The following is a 9,629-nucleotide window of genomic DNA, read 5'->3' as shown; positions in this document are numbered from 1 at the left end:
TACTTCATTCCTTATTATTGACCTCAGAAATAGCTACCAAAGTTGAAAGATCTCCGTTGTTTTTTTAATTATGGGTAAATAACAACATTTGCTAGTTTGCTTTAATGCTTGGTTCCCTGCTTGCTTTTTTTAATTAGGGTTGCACAGCATTTCTAAGACTCCATTTTTCCAAGTAACGTTTATTCAGCAGCTAAGGATTCAATAGCTAAGGGTTTTACTTCAATTTCTTCTGACTTCCAGGTCTTTAATCAGCATGCTTCATTTTGTTAACTCTCTCTTTCTAAAATATGATGTTTCTGTTAATTATTTGTACGTTTTCATTTCTTATAGTGTTGAATTTTATTACATTGTAATCACTGTTTCTTACTGGCTTGAATCTGATCTTATATATTACATAGGGCTAGTTGAAAATAATTTCTTTTATGTTTACAAATATTCGTTCAATAGGTCATCATCTGAGCTACTGACAAATTACTTCTCAACAGTGTAATGTCATTTAACGTGTTAGTATGTTGAACATAATTCATATTTTGTATTGAATTTTATTCAGTATATATTTGTGCAGCGGTAGGTGAATAAAGTTATTTAGCCATGACATAAGAGACTGAGTGTAAGGCAATGAAAGGAGAAGATGGTGAGAATGGCCATTGTCAACAGTAGTTGTCAGAAGGTTCATCATTTTGATTTGTTGCTATTTAAAATTAGAGAAAAACAAGTGAACTGCAACAAGCCAGATACTCAAATGTAATGCACAAGATAGTAACTTGAGAGACATCAGTTGCCATCTCATTCTTCCTTTGTGATGGGTGCACACCTTAAAATGGGGGAAACTGAAGTATAAAGCAGCGTGGTAAATTTATGAACAGGTTAAATTAGGAACCAGGCCTGCTGACTAGAATTGTGTACATTTCCACTCTTGTGGTTTTTTTCCCTTTTTTTTTTTTGCCTGCAGAAGAGTGTCTCTTCTCTGTGGAGTGGTAGTTAATGGTAGAGTGGCAAAAGCTGACTCTGGCTTTATTGTGTTTCTGAGTTGCAGAAGGAAGAGTTTGTTCTCTTAGATTATGAGCTAATGGGAGCTCTGTTTAATGTGGTTTTTGTGTATGCGTTTGGCCAGAAATTACTTCTTATTGTGGACCGCTGAAGAGGTAGGCGAAAAGATAAGATTCAGGGTACTGTGGTGCATACCTTTCTGGGGCCATTCCCAGTGAGATGGGCATTGTCTCCCACCTTTCCACTGATGTGGTCGGCCAGGGCACTGTGGGACTATCCTTTTATCATAGGTCTTTCTATATGGAGACAGTACTTACAAGATCACAGACTCAATAAATTTACATACTTTAACTTACTTTCACTTGATTCAGTGCTTCATGACCTATATGAGGGGTTTTTTTCTAAAGTGTGCCACAGTGTAATTAAAGCACACACTAAATGAGTTACGATTTGGCTGACTGACATCCCAAATAATAGTCAGAGAGGAATTGTTGAAAAACATAGATCACTTATACTGGTGCTTTGCTGGAATTAGTTCTGGCCACAGTCTGTTCATTGTTTTTATCTGGTTTGGAGGTAGATATATAAATACAAAATAATGATTTGCATTTATCAGTCTGATCTTTACTTCATCTGCAGACATGAAAAAGGCAGTCCTACAGTTATCTAGGTCACATAATGAGCTAAATGGATGAAAAAAAATGTTTGAATATGGCAATTATTCTGACAAGTAGGAACTAGGAATTCAGGCTGGACAGACTGCATCTTGGAAAGCTGTTGAAATGAGACAAATTCCAACTAGAGACAGGGTATAAACGTAATAGAATAATCTCAGATAGATTTCTGAGGGCACAGCTGGATTTTCCTTCTCTTACTATCAGCCACTTGGGTCTCAGGAGATTCTTAATCATACTCGCATTGTATGATCAGCAGTGGAGAATGTGGATGAAATATAATTACCTGAGATACAGGGGCAGAAGAAAACAAATGGCTGGTCATCAGTGCAATGAGCACTTGCTGTACTGGTCTTGTCATCTGTGTGTAGTAGAATAGATCATAGAATTTTGCTTCATGTCTTACTCAGAGTGCCTTGTGCTCTATAGAAGTTTAGCCTTTTCTGAATTATAGATGGTTCAGTGACCTCAGCTTGAACTCTCTGAATTTGTCTGTAGCTGTCTAACCTGTCTCTAATGTTCACAGTGAACTGTGAAAGCATCTGCAATCAGTGATCTCTTCTTTTCCCCTTTTGCTGCAGGCTAAACTCTTTCCAACTGCTGTCATTCATTTTGGATCTGAGGAGTGCAGGGGTGAGTGAATTTCCTCTGTTCTTCAGCTGACTGTATAGCTCCTATAGTAGACCCAGAAGAATTACATTCTTATGTTCAGAGTTCTTCCAACAAAAGATAATGCAGTCCCTGAGAATGCTGGTGAATGTTCTCATTCCAAATGGCTGAAGCTCTTCAGAGCTAGCTTGGTCAGTTAGCTTGAGCACAAATGTAAACATAGTACCTTTTGTTAGGCTATGGAGTAACCATTGTCTACTATGGAAACACGAATGATAGAAGAACGACTCTATAGAAGGAAATACCGTTGTTTGAAATGTTAACTAGACAAATGACTATGAAACATAATAGACCTCCTGTTGTATTGGCCTGGCGGGAGATGGGAGAACAGATCTGTTCTCCCATCTCCGAGTGATGCTTTGACACCTCCGTTTTACATTTAGAATCTCTGTTTCTCCCAGAGATTAAAGGATGCTCTGGCTTCACAGAAAAGTTTCTGAGATGTAGTGAGCAGTGAAAGAAAATGTCAAGATCTTGAGGTTTGAATGATGAAATAGGGTATCTTGAGTTGTGAAAGAAACTTCTATAGTTTAAAAGTGTCCTGTGTCAGCTGGATCAAGATTGATCAAGGTGATCAAGATTTACTATAGTATACAGCAGGTATTTGCTGAGCTGAGAGCTATGTGATTCTGTGGTGATTGATGTCTCTGTTACCAAACAAGTGCTTGGGTTTTGTTTTTAAACAGATTGTTACCTGAAATCAGACCTGCTGAGCTCTGCAGTTTCCCCTTCTGCAGCTGATGTATTAGTAGCCAGGTACGTTGGGACTGAATAGACTTGCAAATGGGTGAGTATTTCAGGGATGGGAAGCATGAAGCAAGCCCATCTTACTACAGAGAAATGTGATCTGAAGATACTAGGACTTCATTTTCTCCTGAAGCGGTCATAGTGTCATACTTCATAGCTTTGTGACTCCTTCTTTGCAAAGTAGGATTTCAGTGACTAAATAAAGTAAATCCTAGAGCTTTTATCATGAAAAAGAGGAGCCTTTTAAATCTGACTTTAAAAGTTTAAAGGTGGTGGTGGTGGTACAAGGGGCTATTATGAAAAAAATGAAGCTTAATTCTACTGCTTATTTTCTTCCTCAGACGTTTGTCCAAATCATTAGTTCCTTCTGCTTCGTCATCTGTAGAATCAACAGTTCCATCCCTATCTGAACCAAAAGTGGGAGGTGACAATAAGACCAATGAGCAGCCGGAACCAGCAAGCCTGCAGGAAGCTCCACAGGTGTTGAGAAGGCCCCCTGGGAAAATACCCAAATGGCTGAAGCTGCCAGGTATCATGAAATCAGAGGAGAGCTCTTCTCATTCTGAACTCCCCAGAAAGGCAGGCTCCTCTGTGCCAAACATGTTGGATGTTGACAATATTCTTGAAGATGTCTACATAAGGCTTGCAGGACACTTGATTCAATGCTTGTCCATCACAAATCAGTTTGTGACTTAAACCGCAGCCCTTGCTGGAGAAGTATCTGAATGCACTGCTCTGGGCATCATTGAGTCTGATGTCTAATCCATATGCTTGCAGCATTCTTAGCTATGTTCTGGGCTTAATGTGTTGAGTTCTTAACTATGCTAGTGTAGTTCAAATGCTTATAGGCATGATATTCTACATACCAAAGGCCCATGTCATCTGTTAAATCTCTGCAATTTTTCCTTTGCTGGTATAGTCTGTTTTAGTACTTCCCATTCTCTTGATTTTTTTTTATTTTTTTTTTTTCAGTTGATCTTTCTGGTTTTAATCTTCACTGCAAAACAGTAGTGTTTTTCCATAGTTAAGATTGCAACCAAGTTTCCATTATGAATTTTTTTCTTGGTTTGTTCTGATCAGAATACTGCAACCTTGTTTTTAGTCCCAGAACCAATAGCTTATATGTGGTTTTATGTGTGAGAATTTATACAAAATATGAAGTAACTAGAAGAAGGATTCCTGAATTAAACAATTGGCAATATTTACTTTTTGATGCAGTGGCCAAGAGAAGAGGAGGAAGGGAGAAAAAAAAAAAAAAGAACCAAAACCAAACCAAAAAACCAAACCAAAAACATTCCATCAGCCCCCTTAATGGCAATAAAACTAGGAAGAATTATATGGAATTCCCTGGCTAATAATGCAAAATATTAACTTCCTGAATGAAAATTTTAATATTTGATTCTGGAAGATACTGTGGGGGTGTCAGCTCTAGCAAGCATAGCATAAGGTGTGAAATGATTGCTGGAAGGCTGCAAACAGTGGGTTGGTGTGTTTCCCTGCTGTGGCTGGTCTGTTTTAGTCTGGTACTGGGATACTGATGCAGAGCATGTGGGAAACAGTATCTTTACTGTTCCCCTTGTCAGTATGCTTGAAGCATTCCACTTGACAGTAGAACTTTCCCAAGTAAAGATTATATCTGGATAAAGTACAAAATAACATCTCACCTACCTGTGCAGATTAGCCATTAACAGCTGGTGTGAAAGGTTAATAACATGCTCTAATATACATGTTAGTAACGTGTAGGCTGAAGTTCCCAGCTCCAAAAGTTACGATGTTGTCACCATTCCATCTCCTTAAGAAGTGCTCCTACATACTACCCAACTGTTTGTTGCCTGAGCACAGCAGTGTGTAGAACCCTCAGCAACCAGATCATGTTATTGAGAAATGATACAGCGCAAATTATGTGGTTAAGTGTTTTAATACTCTTATGTTTATTTTGTAGGTGGGAAGAGATGAAACATGGGCTGCTGGATCAGAGAGCAGTCAGCTGTGCCCCTTTCCTGATGAACTTATTCAGAATATGTAAGAAATTGTTGGTGGCCCTGGAGAGACCTAATCTGTATGAACGTTAGTTATAAATAGAAAATTGCAATTTCAGATGCCAGTGTCACCTTCTGGAGGAGTGGAAGGCCTGTTTGTGGTCTTTGTGATTACAGAAGCAAGGTTAGAGGTTAAATTTAGGATTTCATGCATGCAAGTAATATGAATAGAGAATTAAGGGGGAAATAATTCCTATATACTTTCTGTGAAGGACTTTGTTTCTATCCATATTTTTCAATTCAAATCTTCCCAGCTCTCCCTTCAGAGGTAACTTGAGTCTAGCTACCTTAATTCTAGCAGCAAGACACAATCTGATACAGTTTTACCTATAGTTAAGTGCTGCCTAGGACAAGACTTTTCTCTGCTTCTTGCTGGCTGGGGTTAGTGCTGCTGATAATTCTGAGCATAGATGGCTGGAAAGGGAGTGAAGAGGAAGCACTTTGGACACTTAAAACAGTTCAAATAGGCTTTTCCTGTGAACCTCTTGGTCTGCTGCACTTGTTTTGTTTTCAGTTGCCAGAATCTTGTTAGCAAGGAATACAGGTATCCGTTAATGGAATGCATGTGGATGTTTTTTCTGCCCCAAGCTCTGTATTTTATTTTTACTACATATAATTAACATCAGTAATTACAGTTACAGTGAGGGGAAAAAAAAAATCCAGTAAAAGGGTCTTTTCTCGTGACCTTTGACCTTTGGACTTCTATGTTCCAAATGTTTCCACAGCAGAGTAGCTGTTCTCTGCAGTGCAATTAGTGTACAGAGGGAATCAGTAGTCCAGCGCTTTGCCTACTGGAGATGTTGTACGGGGGGTGCATATTGTTGGTTAGAATTGCGCCTATACTGGAGATGAACTCTATAGTGCCACAGTAGCCATGGTGCTGTATTTTATTTGAAGTCATCTCCATGGATCAGTGATTCATATTGGACAGCTGGGATTCCATGTTACGGTAATAACATGTTTTCCATTTTCCCTGTGTAGACAATTGTTCCCTCAACTACGTGTTCATCTGCACAATTTGTAGATGTAATAAAGCAGAGTGGTCATAGGAGGCCTTTTTGTCGGTCTCTTTGATAATATGTTTCTTCCCCCAGTACTCAGTTTCTCTGTCAGTTCACAGGAACCTGCTCCCTTTTCAATGGGCCTGTCATGCCTCATTCCCTTCCTCCCCCCCCTTTTTTTTTTTTTTTTTTTTCAACAAAGCAAAACGGAGCTTTGTACCATCTGAATGAACTTCAAAGTGGCTAGAAAGGGCACCCAGGGTTCCTGGCACTTGTCATTGTCTCCCAGCCTGGCCAACATTTCCCTTCAGGTCTAATTACTTCCAGATGCTCCCAGATGCTTTGAAGAAACTCAGAGCAAGGAGGAGGCATGAAAGAAAGGTGGAAGAGGGAGACTCAGAGTGGAGGGAGCACAATGCTTTAGCAAAAATGTTGATTACTTTCTCTTATGACACCCAAACATAAACAGGGAATGTGTGAGGCCACTGTCAGTGGGGAATGCAAGAGCACTATGTACCCCTGCTGCTCTAAATCCTTACTGTGGAAAGCAAGCCCTTCTGGCAGTTGACAGGCTTTAAAAGACATACTACAGCAAAACAATAAATATTAAAATAATTTTTAAAGTTTATTACTTTAGTGGATTAAGTGTGGGCTGAGCCTACACTCCATAGGACTTTCTGTATCTTGGTTCAGGTGCTATGCCAGGCTTATTCATTTCACAGAAGTCAGAGGTAGACTGTAGCTAGAGCTGCTTTGCTGAATTTGTGCAGGCTATATCAGGGGGCAACTAGTAGCCATAGCTAAATGATAGGTGATGATATACTTGTGCTGGTGGTTTTGATTCACAGGGTTAGAATAAACAGAAGCACTCTGGTCAGTAGGAAGTTGTAGTGTGGTTTCAGATGTGCTAGTCTTATTTTTTGAAGAGCACTGGCAACATCAAATAGTACTGATTTGCTTAGCTATTTTGATTCCACCAGTTTTGACAAAGAGCAAGCACCATAACTATCACCTGCAAGTACCTGATATGGGCAAACGGAAGGAAAAGTTTAGGGACTAAATATCATAATTACTGGTGCAATTTCATGGGTTGAGTACAGGGCTGAGGATTAGGAGACTTCATATTGCTAACTATGGCTATTACCTCAGTTAGTTCTGCTGCCCATGCTTGTGCCTTGTGTAACTCAGCCATGCATCAAACCCAATTAAATCTACATCTCTTTCAGCAGAATGAAAAAGTTGGTACCTTTAACAGCTAGACCAGAGGTCTTATTCCCCTTTCCCTATGCAAAGAAGAGTTAGTTTTAGCTGCTGCTGCTATTAAAATACTGCTTTACTACTAACATTCACATCAGCAACCCTCTTCAGTCAAGAACACTTGTGTATGGACCAGGTATGTCAGGGAAATGAACTAGAGCCTTTCTAGGCCAGCAGCTTTAAGAGTCCTGCATGTCCGTAGGAGTCAGAATGGGGGGAAAGATGAGGACTTGAAATCTGGAAAGGGCAAGAAAGTAGGAGTGAATTCTTTTAAGAGGGACAAGATGCCCTGATATTTAAAACTGCAGGCTCTTCACTAAGGTAGTTGCTACAACGATTCCTACCTTGCTGCAGAACAATACATGCAGATACACGATGAGCTGGATTTGTTTCACAGTCACTTCTGCTATAGTAGCTGAATTCATCCCTGGGGGCTTGGGGCATTCAAAGGTAGCATTACTTGCATTTTTTGCTTTTGCCTTTTTTTACCATATGGTTGCAGGGCAGAAGGCTGAACTAGGTCAGTTCCTTCATTGGTTTTGTTGTCAGCTGCACAAATAGTTGTTTTAGTGAAGAGGCTCCAGTGCAGAGGGATGGGGCACTGCTTAAGCTGGTACTGTCATCAGAAAAAATGTGTATTAAATTGTGGTTTTAGTTGAAGTTTCCAAGTGGCTGGTACCCTGAGTGATGACCTTGATAGCTCTTGGCTGAAAGAGTAGTGACCTACTGAGCCTCCACCTGCTACAGCTGTCAATGGGAAAAAAATTTCTCGCTATTACTAATCATAAAGACTACAGATAGCCAAAAACAGAGAGTGTGCAGTCCTTGAGACACGCTGGAGTCAGCTGCTTTTCATGCAGCCAGCTATGTCTTTCCCAACAAAGTCAGTTCAGTTGTGTGAGTCCTGCCTACATGTGTAAGGTTTCTTATTTCACAGCTTCCCCCCCCTGGCCCCCCTGCTGGTTGAGGGGCCAGGCTGTCCCATGATGTGAGATTCTCACACATGCTGTTTGTTATTCTGTCCTTTTTCCTTTCGTCCTACAAAGATTTAGCGAAGAGGGTGGGTGAGGGGGAAATTTTGCAAGTCTTTGAAGCAACTTGACTTTCGATGATTAATTGCAGCAAAGAGCCTATGCAAGGGAGACTCAGTTTTAATTTATTGATGTTTCTTTGTGAGAACAAATTTATAGCAGAGAGGAGGCAGCTTCTGAGGAGAATATCAAATGGTTAAAAGGTTCCAAGCATTCTTTGATGTCACAGCCCTGGAGAAACACTGGAAGGTAGCGAGGGACACACACTGTTTATTTATAAAATAAAGATCAGTTACCTGCTTTTGGCAAGAGCCTGTGACTGAGCTCCTGTTAATAAACTATTCATTAGACAGGCTTGGAGCTGGACCTAAAGTTTCTGCCACAGCTGCCTGCTGAGGTGATGAGAGCCTGAAATTTGGATGACATTTCCAGTCATTAATTCTTACCATGCATCTCTGTGAAGCAGCACCTGTTTCTCACATTAGCTGAGAAAGCCACAGCACCTTACCATGCTGTGAAGTACAGGCTACTGTTAAAGGAGTAAGGCGGCAAGATGGAAACCAGTTACACACTTAGCCGACCAAAACAAGCGTCTGGCAGCCTCTTTTCAAAAATAGCATCTGACAGCATAGTTGCCTAGGCCTGTGTCATGCTTGGTAAAGTAGAGAGGAAAAAGAAGCAAAATGGCAGAGAAAGAAGTTGAGACTGTTCTTCCTAGAGCTAGACTCTTGAGGATGAACCAGATGTTCACTGTCAGGTCAGGATCTTCTGCTGGCAAGCCACATGTGCTTCATGAGGCCTCTAGAAATCTAGAAGCTGTAGGGAGAGACCAGCAAGCCAGTCAACACGTCTGCTGGGTTCCCCAAAACGTCTCTCAAAAGGAAGAGGATTAAGCTGCTTCAGCCCACATCCTTACCCTGTTCAGCTTCTACAGTTACATACCAGCTGTGGCAGCACTTTCTCCACATGCTCGATATCCACTTTCTCTAGGTCCTCCGCTTGAGCCTGCCGTGCTGCCCGCGCTGCTGCTTCTGCAGTAGAAGCGTAAGGAAAGAGTTGTTAGAGGGGTCTTAGAGATGTTACATGCGTGGTCCTGAGGAGGGGTCGGGGGCTAGTTTTCCATGAGGAAGATGCAGTCGCATGGGACGAGGTGGCCCAGCTCCCTGGAGGCCGTTCACCGGCCCTGCGAGGGCGCAGGGAGCGGGGTGAGGGCTGTGGCTG

The 9,629-nt window shown here is 41.0% G+C and overlaps 2 protein-coding genes across 2 annotated transcripts in view; one reads left to right on the top strand and one right to left on the bottom strand.

Annotated features, from left to right (window-relative positions):
• The window catches only part of ASPSCR1 (alveolar soft part sarcoma chromosome region, candidate 1), a 49,367-nt gene extending 44,331 nt beyond the window's left edge, over positions 1 to 5,036 (top strand). The window contains exons 11-14 of the mRNA XM_009708902.1: positions 2,246 to 2,297; positions 3,020 to 3,089; positions 3,422 to 3,609; positions 5,023 to 5,036. Of these exons, the coding sequence (XP_009707204.1) occupies positions 2,246 to 2,297; positions 3,020 to 3,089; positions 3,422 to 3,609; positions 5,023 to 5,036 (324 nt within the window). The remainder of the gene's footprint in view (positions 1 to 2,245; positions 2,298 to 3,019; positions 3,090 to 3,421; positions 3,610 to 5,022) is intronic.
• A 2,506-nt stretch (positions 5,037 to 7,542) lies between these two features.
• On the bottom strand, positions 7,543 to 9,439 carry STRA13 (stimulated by retinoic acid 13; the record flags this gene model as incomplete). The annotated part of the gene is made up of 2 exons (XM_009708901.1): positions 7,543 to 7,614; positions 9,351 to 9,439. Coding segments are annotated over 2 exons (161 nt in total), but the record flags the coding sequence as incomplete, so codon positions are not given.
• Positions 9,440 to 9,629: the final 190 nt, after the last annotated feature.

Source organism: Cariama cristata, unplaced genomic scaffold (genome assembly GCF_000690535.1).
Source record: "Cariama cristata isolate BGI_N322 unplaced genomic scaffold, ASM69053v1 scaffold8541, whole genome shotgun sequence".
In the NCBI taxonomy this organism is placed as follows: domain Eukaryota; kingdom Metazoa; phylum Chordata; class Aves; order Cariamiformes; family Cariamidae; genus Cariama; species Cariama cristata.
This window is presented reverse-complemented; position numbering and strand designations above follow the sequence as displayed.